Source organism: Myotis daubentonii, chromosome 4 (assembly GCF_963259705.1).
Source record: "Myotis daubentonii chromosome 4, mMyoDau2.1, whole genome shotgun sequence".
NCBI lineage: Eukaryota > Metazoa > Chordata > Mammalia > Chiroptera > Vespertilionidae > Myotis > Myotis daubentonii.
In genome coordinates this window covers 84,878,584-84,893,418 of record NC_081843.1, presented here as the reverse complement: position 1 = coordinate 84,893,418, position 14,835 = coordinate 84,878,584, and the positions used below count along the sequence as shown (strand labels likewise).

General features: G+C 36.4%; 1 protein-coding gene across 3 annotated transcripts in view; it reads left to right on the top strand.

The window, feature by feature from the left end:
* ZSWIM6 (zinc finger SWIM-type containing 6) overlaps positions 1-14,835 on the top strand; it is a 212,686-nt gene that overhangs the window by 136,565 nt on the left and 61,286 nt on the right. For all 3 annotated transcript variants that reach the window (XM_059694565.1, XM_059694563.1, XM_059694562.1), the window contains exons 3-4: positions 6,568-6,716; positions 9,924-10,074. In XM_059694565.1, the coding sequence (XP_059550548.1) occupies positions 6,568-6,716; positions 9,924-10,074 (300 nt within the window). The remainder of the gene's footprint in view (positions 1-6,567; positions 6,717-9,923; positions 10,075-14,835) is intronic.

Here is a 14,835-nt window from a genome sequence, read left to right as displayed (position 1 = left end):
TGAACTTGACAATTTAATTTTAACACAAAAGAACACTGCTACATACATGTAAATAGAGCATTATTTTGGACAACAGAGTTACTAAAGCAGTTAGGTCACAGTTAAGAGGAAGATGTAAACTAAAAGCCGTTCACTTCTTTGAATTTGCTTCCCAACAGAGTAAGAGGAGAAGAGAAAGCATTAAGTTCCCCACTGGAAACCACAGCTATAGATAATGCCACATACCAAACGTAGCATAAGCCAGTTGTGAACATGTCTTAATAGCTCAGTTTAAAATTTGCAGAATGATTTGATGTTTCCTAGTGCTTAGAACCAACTATTTCTGTGACATGAGACATACTTCATTCAGTGTGTCTCTAATGTGCTTCATATAGTACACTGAGAGGCCTCTGATGCTTTAGGACCCTGAATACTTTTCAATACAAAGAATGTGCCACCACGTCTAACATTCTCTCCAAATATAGAATTCTCCCCCCACTCTTACCCCCTATTTTTATCCTGGCAAAGATTCCAATCCAGGAGGTCTGAGGTGGTATTTTTCACAGTGTGCCTCAAGAATTTTCATATACACTTAAATTTGAGAACTGCAGGGAAAGGGGAGTTTTGATATTGGGATAAGTCAAACTAAATTAAGTAGCAGAAAGGGGAAGCTAAAGATTTGACAGTGGTTCTTCAAGTCTATGATTTCTCCTTTGCTTGCCTCCTATGGTATTACATAACCAAGGTAGGAGGGTAAGTCAGATCCACACTCCCCAGTTGGGAATGAGAGACAGTTAAACTGTTTCACTTTCTTCAACAGATGATTTCACTTTCCCTGAAGGCTTGCAACTTTGACGAATTAAGCTTTGGTAATAAAATGCTCACAAAGATTAATTATACAGTTATAAAAAGTTATAGCATTTATAATTATATATAAGAGTAAAAATATGATAGGTTTTAAAACACTTTACGTGGACCATTTAATTTTCATACACAGATTCTGGTTCCTGCCCAACTGGGGGAATATCTAAGAGTAAATGTATATATACATGAATGATGTTTCTCTCTGCATGCCTTTTTCAAAACTAAATGCTGAGAGATTTGTCTTTGATAACAGACGGCCATTAACAAGTACAAATAAATTTTGCAAATCTGCATTTTATACAAGGCTTAGGCAACACTTTAATGCATGTAATCAAGACATTAGGATTTGATTAGTTAAACTCTATCATTGAAGTTTAATAAATGAATTTTCTATTTTAAGGGGATCATCATTATAGAGATTTAATTTTCTGGTCTATAATATATATTATACATGTCTTACTCCTAAAATGTTGAGTTATACTTATAGTAAGTTTATATCAACTAGTTATCTTTGCTTGCATTGCAATGGCTAAGTGAGGATGTTTTCTACAGAGCCACATGAGATTTCTAATTTTTATTATCTAGTTAATTTTTTATCCCTACATTTTAAATTTTAGAGTTGAGGAAATGGAGACCTAAGGAGCTTAAGTGATTTTCTGGAGGACACGGTTTTTCTAAACTGAGCCTAGAACTGAAGACTTCTCAGTTCTAATCCAGGATTAGGAACCGCACTCGTCCTCGCAACTTGTGTGGAGACTTTATTAGCTTATTTGCAGTAAAATTTTGTCTTTGGGCCATTTTTCCTCTGCGTTGCCTCCTCCCTCCCCCATTTGCTCAAGAAGTAAATTAAGTTTAGCCAGGCAGGCATGGCTCAGTGGTTGAGCATGGACCTATGAACCAGGAGGTCACGGTTTGATTCCTGGTCAGGGCACATGCCTGGGTTGTAGGCTTGATTCCCAGTGTGGGGTATGCAGGAGGCAGCCGATTAATGATTCACTCATTGATGTTACTATCTCTCCTTCTCCCTTCCTTTCTGAAATAAAGAGAAAAAAGAAAGAAATGTTAATTCTAATACCCTTAAGAACTTGAGAAACATAATTTCATATATTTAGACATTATTGTTAGATGTCTTTCAAGCTGGACAAGAATAAAAATCTGTATGCATGTAAATTAAGTGATTCATTAAAGGCATTTTAAATCTGTCATATATTTAAAAAATATGATAGTGTTTTAAAACCTACTAGATTATAAGGAAAAATTCATTGTGTAATTCAAGTCAAATAAAAGTGATTCCTGATTATTATTCCTAGTACTTCTCTTTCTTAGTATGAAAAATACAAGAATTGAGTATATCCTGAAGTTTGGGAGAGTATCTGAATGTTAACCCATTTGCCACTTCAAGCCAAGAAGAAGCCTAGGATTTTCTCCAAACCAAATTAAAATCTACTTAAAATATCTGGATATTTCTGTGGCAAACAGAAACTCCAAGCCTCATAGAGCTCTGACCCAAGCAGCGAAGGGTAGCACAACTCCCTCACACCACAGGAAGTCAGCCCCCATCCATGTCCTTCTGAGGCAGGACTCCTTGTAGGTCTGTGCCTGCAGTTTCCAATAGAAAACAACTTAAAAATCATAAAAATTGGGGGAAATAACCATTCTGAGGGTAGAAATCAGAGGGAACAGTGAGAAATGCATAATCAGTACCTTGTCAGAGTTTTCTCTAAGAAGAGGATAAGAAGGGACATGCCAGATATCCCAGGATTTTAGGAAGATATTGGGAAGAGCTAAAATATAAAAGTTGAGACTCTATAGTTTAGTTGTTTGGGAAGTCTCTTCTGATGAATGCACGTGCCTGCCAGTCTCTGTGTGTTTCTGTGTCTGTCTTTCCCTAGAATCTAGGCAATTGGCTGGATTAGGGACTCTGAATCCCTGTGGGATACAGATGTAGCCCCAGTAAACTCTTCACATCATTGTTGTATCCTTAAATCTTCCTGTAGAAGAGAACCATGCTAGCAGATGCCTACAAACATCTGTGTCATTCCTTAAATTTATCTTTAATTTATGGTTCATAATCCTTGCCTTGATGTCTCCTGGATTCAAACTTTAGCTCCAAGGTTCTGGGATATATTCTTCCCCAGGGGGGAGAATAAGACTGGATTTGGCATTGTGGCTGAGGATAAGTCATAACAACTCCTAACCTGTTTCTCCTCTCTAGAACAGGGATCATAATCTATGCTCATCTTCAGTGGACATTGTGAAGAGAAACTGAGGTAGTGAAATAATGTGTTTGAAGACACTAGCAGTGGTTCCAGTTTGATAGGAGTCATATGCATGCCTTTCTCCCTCCCTCTTTCCCCTTCTTCCTCCCAATACCTGATTGCCTGATAGTGACAAACACTAGCTAGGTATTAGGAAGCAGTCGTGAGCAGGGCAGATAAAATCCTTGCTCTCTGGGGGCTTAAATTTCTACCTAGTACCTACTTGGAACAGCTTTCTCTGCCTTCCAAAAGAGCAATCTCTCCTGCTCTTCTTAATAGACCACACATTCCCATTGCCATCCTTGCTGATTCTCTTTCCCAGCCTTTAAATGTTGGGCTTCGTGTTAGATGCTCTTTTTATCCCATACTACCTACAACAGGAAACCCTGTTGATATCCTGTCCTCTCTCTTGGCTATTTCAAAGGTACTTCAAATTCACCACATCTAAATGTGAACTCATGACCTAAACACTACCCCTCCTACCCCCACACCTGATCCTGCTCCAATGGTCTGTGTGTCAGTGAGTTTACAATATCTTGTCTAGTTGTTTAATCTAAAATCCCATATGTCTCTCAACCCTTGATCTCCCATACCTCACATTTCCACTTCTTCAAGTCCTATTGATTGTCCTATTTAGTTCTCCATTTCTGTTCTCACTGCTGTTTTTCAAGCGACCACTTCATCCTTTGTACATACCATCAAAATGTCATCCTCACTGTTCTCATATATTTTTGCTTTCCAATCATTCACACTTTAGAGTGATACTTTTTAGATACATAAATATGTTCACATGGTTCCAGAATTTGAAAGTACAGTGAAGAGCCTCCTCTCCTCATGAAACTGTTACTCATCCTAAACATTTTTTCAAGATATTTTATGCATATGTAAGAAAATACTAACACACAAGCTGTTTTTAAAACTTTATTATTTATTAAAAAGATGGTGGGAATGGCCAGGGAGAGGTCAGTGGGAGAAAAAGGAGACATATGTAATACTTTAAACTATAAAGATTTAAACCAAAAAAAAAAAATGGTACACTATTACACTATATATAGTTTTCTTCACCTTGTTATTTTTTCCCAATCAACAGTATATGCTGGATATCTTTCCATTGTAGTACATAGAGAATCTTCTCATTAATTTTTATGGCTGCTTAATATTTCATGGTACAAATATTGAAATTGATGTACTTCAGGACAAAACATCTTTTACTGTCTAGAGCAATGGTTCTCAACCTTCCTAATGCCGCGACCCTTTAATACAGTTCCTCATGTTGTGGTGATCCCCAACCATAAAATTATTTTCGTTGCTACTTCATAACTGTAATTTTGCTACTGTTATGAACCCTAATGTAAATATCTGATATGCAGGATGTATTTTCATTGTTCACGACCCACAGGTTGAGAACCGCTGGTCTAGAGTATGCCATTCTTCCATTTTGGATAACCTTGTCATGAATTCCCATTCATTACTCTAAGGGGGGAAAACTGAGATCACTTGCCAGGGTTCTCAGGGTCTGGCCCTTCTTCTCTTCTCCAGGGTTGTCTTGTATTGCTTTTTCCCTCGTCCTCTACTTTGTTGTTCCTTGGACATGAACTATCTTTTATTTACTCTACATACCACATCCCTTCCCACCTGAGACCTCTGCAGGAGCTGTTAGTCTCACATGCAGACCCAGACGTTCAACGCAGAAGGCGAGCCGAGCTGTGGTGACTTGGCAGTGGCGGTTCTCGGGTGATGCATCCGGAACCAGAGAGGAGGGAGCCCGATTCCAGGGTGTGTCACCCGAGAACTGCCCTCTCACAATCTGGGACCCCTTGGGGGATGTCAGAGAGCCGGTTTTGGCCCGTTTCCCAACAGACCAGGCCGAGGGACCCCACACACCGCCCCAGGTGCTGCTGGCCAGGGAGGGACCACAGGAGGTTGGCTCCAGGGAGTGTCCACCTGTCTTGCCCAGTTCTGCCCTGCCAGCCTCCCTCTAATTAATTTCTTTTCAATGTGCACAAATCCATGCACCGGGGCACTAGTTATTATTATATGTGTATGTGTGATTATTAGATTGATATTTACCTCATACACTAAAAAGTGTCTCTTATATAGTGAGTTGCAACCCCTAAAGGATTATGAAATCAGTTTTTAAAATTATGACAAGATCTTTAAAAAAAAGGAACTGGAATAGAAAATACCAGACCTTTTTACTTATAGTAAGGGTATTTTTTCATCATACTATACTTCAGATTAATAGATAGATGTGATCACATAAGCACCCAAATACATAGGTGTATTGGTATGATATAAATTGTATTTCTTATGGATCTTAGTTAAAAAGAGTTTGAAAGCCATTGAACTAGATGATAAATTCTGTGAGGATAGGAATTCTGTATATTTTGTAAACATTTCCATTCCCAAATCTAGCAGAGGGCACTCAGTATATATGCTGGCTGAACGAATGAATGAAAGCACACCTTCTCAGAGTGGTTTATAGACCTTCTGTCTTATTCCTCAGGACTAATGGATCCTGGTTCTAGGCAGATGTTAGTGATTATTTCCTTGGCCAATTGAATCTGCATTAGGTCATTAGAGGAAAATAAAAGTAATAGGAAACAGTACCTACAAATGTATCTTTTTAAGGGATGAACCTTAAACTACTTAATGAAAGGGTTTTACATTTAAATTATTTTGTATTACTTATGAATCTTAGGCCTTGAATACCATTTTATTTTATTTTATTATTTTATTAATAAATAATGAAACATAATTTTTACCTGCCTAAATATGTGGGTGATTTTTAATTTCTAAGGTAGTCTACATACAGGGCTTATTACATAGCTATTATCTTTTGTGTGTACTTCAGCAATAAAATATTTACACAGTTTGGGAAGGTGATACTACAACCTGGTTTAGTACAACAGCTGCACTGCCTGTTCCCATGTGGCTTGATTTCCCTTTTTAATCTTCAGTTTTGTCAGCATGTAGTTTATACAGCAACAGATGATGGTGAAGGCTTCTTGAATTAATATAGTAAAGAGAGAAATACTCTGCTGAATTTAGTTGGTTTCATGTTTTTCTAAGTCTTTGAAAAACATTTTCTTAACATGTCCTACACAGTAGAGGTTTATAAACATCATGTATTTACAATGAGACACTTTTGTGACTTTTTTATTCTTTAAAGAACTTGTAAACTCATCTCCAAAGGTAGAATCTCTGATCTTAAAAAATGGGAATATTTCAGTTCTAAAGTAATCTGCATTTTGGCTTAGCATAAATTAGGAAAATCCAGGAAATACAAGAATGCCTCTTGTATTTATTTTAAGTCATAAATTTGTATGTGTAATTGACTTGAGATTGGATTAAAAAGTGTTTAGGCAAAGAGTACATAATCTTAATTCTTTTCAAGTTTATTATCAGAGCCCTTTTAGCACAGCCTTTATCTAGCATATGTGTTATTTTTTCTTTTTATTTCTAGGTGCTCCTGATCCAACAGCAGGTGCTAGTATAGATGATGAAAACTGCTGGCACTTAGATGAAGAGCAGGTTCAAGAACAGGTTAAACTGTTCCTTTCCCAGGGCGGGTACCACGGATCAGGGAAGCAGCTTAATTTGCTCTTTGCAAAGGTATGATTGTTTATTTTTAAAGAAATACTCTAAATATATACAAATACAGCAGGTATCTTTTATATGATCATGTTTACAATAGTGTAAAGACTTGTCTTTTGAATATTTTTTTTAAGAATACATTCTAAGTTAATCAATTAGAAACTTCTGTGTTCTAACACAAGTATTAATTTGCTTAGATGTCCTTAGACAAGATGCGGAACGCTTTTTTCTCTCTCAGTTCCTATTAATAAAATTGTGGTAATTTATACAATTTTGAAAAAAACATTCCCATACTAAAGCCAAAATAAATACCTTAATGGTATTTAAAATGCCGTTTTGTCTTTTTCTAATTAATTTCCCCAGTATCTTGAATATAGCCCTTAAAAGGTGCTTTATATTTTTAGTTTAATAATGTCAGTATCTTTAAATTTGTTTTAAGAGCATAGACTTTGAAGTCATAATAGACCAGGGTTTAGATCTAAGTTCAAAATCTCACTAAGTGGATGAAACTTGGAAAGTTTTTAAAGTCAGTTTCCTCATCTGTAAAATTAGCTAATAGTAGCATATCTCCTCAAGTTGTGATCATGGTGTTAAATGATAATGGTGTCTAACATGTATTTGGGCCTTGGTAAATGTTAATTTTCGGCACCAAAATTTGATGACCTAAGAAACAAAGTTAGCTTTGTTATAAGTTCTGTGTGAGCAAAAGCTGTAACTGTTGTTTTATAAGAACTTTTAGTACCACAAACACAAATCTAAAGATTGGATAAAATGCTTTTTTAATCATATTAAATCATTGTTTTTTCATTGGAGTTACAGCCATCATTACTGGTATTATATTCAGATTGGCTTTAAGGGAACAGATAATTGTACATTGATACTTTTGTTAAATAATCTTTCTAATACTCATAATAATTAAAAGATGTCTTTCAGTTCAGAAGAATTAAACTCTGTTACTAGTTATGACCAAAAAATAGTATATTCATCATATTCTCTTAATAAAGACTTATTCCATATACCAGGGGTGGGGAACTTCCAGCCTATGGGCTGTATAAGGCCCACAAAATCATTTGGTTTGGCCCTGCCAAGGCATGAGGGGTAAGTTAATTAAATGTTTGACAAAATATAACAGGCTAATTTTTAAGCTGATAATTTTGTATGTCCTGAGAATGATGTTATAAATATCCAAATGGCCCTTGGCCGAGAAAAGGTTCTCCACCCTTGCGGCATATACCATACAGAGATTGCCAATTTTCTAATGATTAGATTAAAAAAAATACTTAACTCTAAAACTATTCCACACATGATTTACTCATCTTTAGTAACTCATAGGCACTTCAAACTCCTTTAATGCCTCAGAGTCAACAGTCTGAAAATTAATTACCATTACGCTATAGATGTAGTATTCTATATGGCCTGTTCTATAGATGCATATAATAGTACTGGTTTATATGCTTACTAGTGCTTATTTTCATTGCTATTTCTAGCCGAGTAATAGGTTAGAAATTTATCAGGAAAGAAAACATTAAATCAAACTTGATATAGTGGTAACTATTAAAGTTTTAGTATATTTAGACACACTGGAAGTATTTCATAGTCTCATGCCAGCAGAGTACACTGTGGCCTAGTAGAAGCAATGTGAAAGAAGTGTTAGACTGGCCTTCATTAGTAGTTTTTATCTGTATATGATGTATATATTACATTTGACATATGAAGTAACATCAACTTCTAATTTTGGGAATGGCATAACTTTAGTATTCAGTAGAGTTAAGACAGATCTGGGTTCTGATTTTGTCACCATATATTTGACCCCTTTAACCCTTTGTACTTTAACTTGGTTTTATAATTCATAAAATGGGGGTTATAATCTGGCCTACTTTATATACTTGTTATAAAGATTAAATGGTAAGTATAAATGTAAAAAACTTTTAAGTATGATGCACAATAAATGGCAAGTCCTTCTCTTTCATCCAATATTCATCTTTTCATGAATTTTTAGTGCTTCCATATTAGTAATAAACTCCTTTTTAAGATTACTGAAATAACCTTCCTGGAAGCACAACCCTTGTGGTTTACTGTAGAAGTGCTCAAATTCTAGAACCTATGAGGGGATTCCATCACTTGTCAGGGTACCAGCCTGAGGCAGGATTTATTAATCTGGAGGTTTGAGATGCTTTATTGAAGATCTGCTATTTCCTCCTCATTTGCTGTTCACAAAGAGAATCTTGAATCAAAGGACCCACTTCTCCTTTTTCACTGTTCATGACCTTGCTTTAGGAATTTCCTATAGAGAGGACTGCTGGTATTCAGCTGGGATTCTTGTTGAATGCATAGCTGTGCACTTTTGGAAAGGATGGATTCATTTAGGGTTTCCTGTTAGCCTTGTGTTTCTTTTCTTCCTTTTATTTTGGAAATGTAGCACAAGAGTAATGGACAGAGAGCTCGAGGTTCCAGAGTGAGAGACTGAGAACTTCCTAGGGCCCCCTGGTCATGATTCTGCTTCGTGAATTGTTCGTTTAGAGCCAAAAGAGTTCTTGAACCTACAGCCCTGTTCACTTTCCTTTTACCATTGCAAAAACAATCCATCGAAGTGAATATGATACTGTTCTTTATGCCACAGAACTTGGGGTGAGAGAGAAGTTACTGAAATTACTAATTTACCTCAAAAATTGAAGAGTTGCACAACTTTCTGAATATACTAAAAGCCACTGAATTGCACAATTTAAATTGGTGAATTGTATGTATGTGAATGTTGTCTCAATAAAACTGTTTCTAAAAAACTGCAGGACAGATGCTACTATAAACATCATTAGGTCAATTCAGAAGATCCCGAAAGAATTCTTAGTAGCTTGCTTTTTAGGCTCACCTCTTCTGGTGGAAAGTGCAATCAACTGGAGAGTCAGGAAGATGCCAAATGATTTGACTTCTTGGTTTTGATACTGTTTTTCTGGAAGCTAGCAATTTTTCTTTTTGAATTGGAAGTTAGTCAAATTTCTTTCCTTGTGTGGATTCTAAAACAATATAGAAAAACTAAGAGTCAGTTCTTTGATTCAATTACCATTTAGGGTAGAAACCAGTTTTAACAACTTTGGTTTGCTTAAGAGAGTTGGTGTTGAGAATTAACTGCCCCTCCTCCCAAGAAAAGTGATCTGTCTCTGTATTGCTGTTTGTTTTTGAACATTTTTTTTAAGTCCGTTTTGTCCCCCCCCCCCCCCCCCCCACTAGGTTCGGGAGATGCTGAAGATGAGGGACTCTAATGGGGCCCGCATGTTGACCTTGATAACAGAGCAATTCATGGCTGATCCTCGTCTGTCACTTTGGAGGCAACAAGGCACTGCGATGACTGACAAATACAGGCAGCTCTGGGATGAACTGGGTAAATATAAGTTTCCTGACAGATTGCCATTGAGTTATATGGATGAAGACTATGTTGAATGGTTAAAGATCATGATCAGTGTATTGCTGAAGAGAGAGCGCTACTCCTATATGAACTTGTTGCCATTATATACTGGATACAAGATAGGGAGGATAAGAACTTTGCAGGAAACAATCTTGGCAGGGTTTGGAGGGAACTGTCTGATCTTAAGGAAAGTGATCACAGGAATCAGCCTTTAAATATTTGTAAAACTGTATTACTTTGAAATAAGTATTTTGTATAAAAGTTTCTTGTTTCTAGAGTAATATTGTGATCAATTCAGCTAAAATTTGGCTGCTTTTCCCTTTTGCCTACATTAAAAATATCAAAAGTAGTTTGAACATCCATTTTATATTTTGACTGTTACAGATTAAAATGAACTAATGATCATAAGAATGAAAAATATAGAGCAGACTCTAATTTTTATTGCTTTCCAAATCCTTGGTAGTAAAGATACTAATACAGGAGGTGGTTGAAAAAAATGAGAAACAGCTGTCGTATTTACTGGGAAATGTTGGGGGATGACTCTTGTTACCTAATGCTCATTGCTAAAGAATTAATAATTTACTTATTATTTTGTCTTTCTATTAAGAAATCTATGTGGTAAGTGGAGTTTTTAACCAGTACTTTATTGTGTTTGTATTAATTTTAAGTTCTAGGTATATTTACTAAAACATCCTAGTCTAAGTGCAGTTGAGTAGTAGAAGTCTTCACATCTTCATACCTGTCCTCATCTTGCCTAATGATGGGGAACATATCCTGCTGATTGATTCCACATCTATTCTAGACCAAGTGAAACTTGCTGATGAAGATGCCACATGGTCATAGTAATTGGAATGGACTTTTGAGATAAACTCTTTTACAGATAAGGAAACTAAATTCTGAGGAGGTTAGGAGACTTCCATAAGATGACATTGTATGACGTAGGGTTATACAAAGTGGTAAAGAAGTTGACATGCAAGTTTTCTTCCCATTAATAGGATGTGTGTTCAGGAACTTGACTGTGGATGGCAACTCTTGGTAAATGTCAATTTAATCTTGGTATTTCCCTTGGGGACATGAAAGAATAAAGGCGATGGCCTTTCCTCCCAATTAATCTGTAATGTCAGTAGATAGTTTCAGTGTATTGGAGGGATGTTTGGGAGCATGCTGTAGTGGTTAGAAAACATAGGTATAATGCATGGTTTAAACAACTATTTTTATAGAATACTAGAGTGTTTGACTTTCCTAAGTAAACCATCCTCAATTTTGTTACAGTAAATGTTGAATTCAGTAGTTGGTTTATGATGGTAAAAAGAACTAGCATTAAAAAAACTATAATGAAGGGAATCATTTAAGAAAACATTATTGGATTAGTATTAAATGAATAAAATTTAAAGAACTTTAGTACTTAGAGAAGCTTAGGATTACAAATAACTAGTAAGAAGAAAGTACCAACTAAATTTTTTTGTTATCAAATAAATACAAGCGATATAGCCAAAACTTGTATAGTTCACATTTAATCCATTAGTCACATCTTACTTTTCCAAGTTGGTTTTGAAAATTATGTACCTCAACCCTTAATCAAAAGTATAAATTCTCATTGAGTGCAAGTTTCCATGAGCTGATTCTAGTTATATCCTCTGATGACCTTCTAATTATGGACCAGCCTCTATTCAAGTTTGGTTTCAGTCCAGGATGAAGAGTACATCTTCTTGCCCTATGTTTTCTTGTATCACACCCCATCCCCAAATAATTACTAGACTGCTATAAATTCTCCTATGTGTTCTGGTGGTGAGCAGAGGTCACCTGCTGTTTTAATGGGGTCTGAGCTCTGTGAAGAATCCTACTTAGAACAATAGCTATCACATCTTAATATTCATTCACCAAAAAATTAACTGAAAGTTGCGTCTGGACTACAAAGGGAAAGGGTTTTGGTTCTTAATAAAATGGGGGAATTTGACTTTGTGCCCCTGCACTGGGCTCACATTGCTTCAAGGCTCTGCTCTGGAATTAAATGCTGAGCACTGCCAGATGCCAGACATTGAGAAGAGGCTGAGTTTTGTCGGCAAATGGGATCTGCAAGTTAATTGGTGTTTTCTGCAGGCTTCTGGCTGTGAAATGAAATTGGAAGCCCTTTAGCCACATGGATAATACAGGACTTGAATACAAATGTCACATGTCACCATCAGGACCCACTGTGAGACAATAGTGTTCCCACTCCAACACTGCGCCATTACAGATCATTTAAATATGGGGATTACATTTAAACTAAAAGCCCCATTTGCCTTTTACTGCAATTTAAATGTCCTCTTAGCAAAAGCTAAGTGACAAATTAAATGAAAAAAGTGCCCACATTTTTAAAGCTGTAATGCAAAACAACCTTTTATTGCTTCTCATGTGCCACGAATGAATCATTACACTTGTCAACCCTAAACCAAGCCATAATTGGAGCAGCTACTGTTATCAAAGTGGGGCTGCTCTGTGACAGCTTAATAAAGCTGAAACTGTTAAATTAAATCTCAGATGCTTAACTCCTTAGCACCGGTGGGTTCGATGGGTCCATTTCTGGCAATGACCAATACACCAGAAAAAAAAGTATTTCCTGGCATGAAAGCTTTACTCTGACGAAAGTGCACAAGTAAGACTAACTTGGCTAAGTAACTCTGCTGCTTGGCAGAGGGCTTTGAGGGATCTTGGCCAGATTACAAATTTTTTTTTATAGGATAGATATTCCCCCTCCCCCAAATTTACAATATTCTGAGTATATGTAATTTATTAAAATTTAAGTGTTGTTGATTTAAAATTCGTTTTAAAAAAGAGCAGTCACTTAACTTTTTCTCTCTTTCAGATAAATGTATGTAAACTTTTTGAGGTAGCAACAGGCCCAATTTCTTCCCCCATTCTCTGGCTAACAAAGGAACTAATTATGCTCAGTTCTTCTTTTCTAAAATTAGTGCCTATGATATTCATTTGGTCTGAGTTAATTTTGTGATTTACTCCCTGATTTTCATAATGTATGAAATAAATACAAATGAATATTAAGCTTCTGTTTAGTGCATCTCATTTGCAGATACTTTGTCTTATATGTGAATCAATTTTTCATATATTAATTTTCTTTCTCTACATGAATGTTCATTTTCTTAAGCATAAGGCAGTCTTCTCAAGAGGAGTGTTGTGTCATGATCAGCTATAGAAAATGTGTGTATTAAAATCTTAAAACAGAAAGCCCCTTTCAGTGGTAGAAGCTAAGTTGCACATTTGATAGAGGCTACACAGCTAGTAGAGCTATAGAACTCACACCTCTTGAATTGCTTTTGTTATTCTGAGACTTGCAAATTTCCTGGAAAACAGATCACAGATACTACTTGGGATTTCAAAGAACAGCCCAGTGCCATTGGTGGCGAGCACACCTACTGGCTGTCTATTCAGCACACTTAATTACCGTGGGGGTCTTTTGGTATGAGGGGATATATTGTAACCTCTCATCTGTGTTGATGGGTCTCTTCGCCTTAAATGTTTCCTAGACTGTAATTTTACTTTGCTTTTTAAAACTATAGGTTGTGGCTGCCAGTTTATTAAAACCTAATTAAAATGGATGTCATAAGAGGAAACAGTTAAATAAGATTTAATTACAGTTTTATCATGGGGGAAAAGCCTTAAATTTTCACTTTCAAGTATTACATAATATCCCCTTCCCCCCCATATTTTAAACACTTAACTTTCTCTCTAAGCTGAGTCATGTGTTTTGCTATTTAGCATATAAACACTGTTTCTTGGGGAGATGTTATTGCAAGAGCCTTGCATCTCTGAGCTGTGTTCACTCAGGTCACATGAAAAGATGGTACCTCTGAGTTCTGTCCAAAGCTTTTTATCTGGATGCCTAATTCTGTGTTAGCAGAAATAGCCATAGTTAGGTGTTTCTTTCTAGTTCAAATTTCATTGTAAGGTTAGTTTGACCACTATTATTAAGCAACAGCTATAACATTGCTGGACAGATTGAGTAGGTTACAGACTCAGAGCACTTGAAATCAGTATAAATCTGTTTAGCAGTAGAGGACTTAGTTTATCCATTGGGATCCCATTTATTTAAAATACTAAAAATTACCTATACCGTGTACCTAGAAAATGCTGTTCCTTCTACATTTCCAGATAGAAGTAGTCTTCTCTCATCTCTGAGTCTATTCTACACCCACCCACATTTTTTTTGTAATCCTCATTTGAGAATATGCTTATTGATTTTAGAGAAAGAGGAAGGGTTGGGGGGGGGGGTAGGGTGGGCGGGGAGGGGAGGAGAAGCATCAATGTGAGAGAGAAACATTGATCAGTTGCCTCCTGTATGTGCCCTGACCTGGGGTCAAACCTGAAACCTAGTTATATGCCCTGACTGGGAATCAAACCACAGTCTTTTATTGTGTGAGATGATGCTCCAACCAACTTAGCCACCCAACCAGGACTACCTATAACATTATTCTTGAATAAGGAAGAAAACATATACTTAAGTTACACATTCTAGAGGATATAGTAAGACCCTTTGTGCACAGCCAGAAATAATACTCTAAAGGCTCTGGTTTGGGGGGTAATTGTGGAAAAGTTTCTGGGAAATGCCATCTTACATTGCTGAAAGCAGTAGGCTAGGAACCCCCTCTGCTCCCTCCTCCCTCCACCCACACACACTGTTTTAAGCCCCTTAGTTTCTGTGGTAAATTCAAACTCAAACTTTCTACATTTTGAAGTTGATGG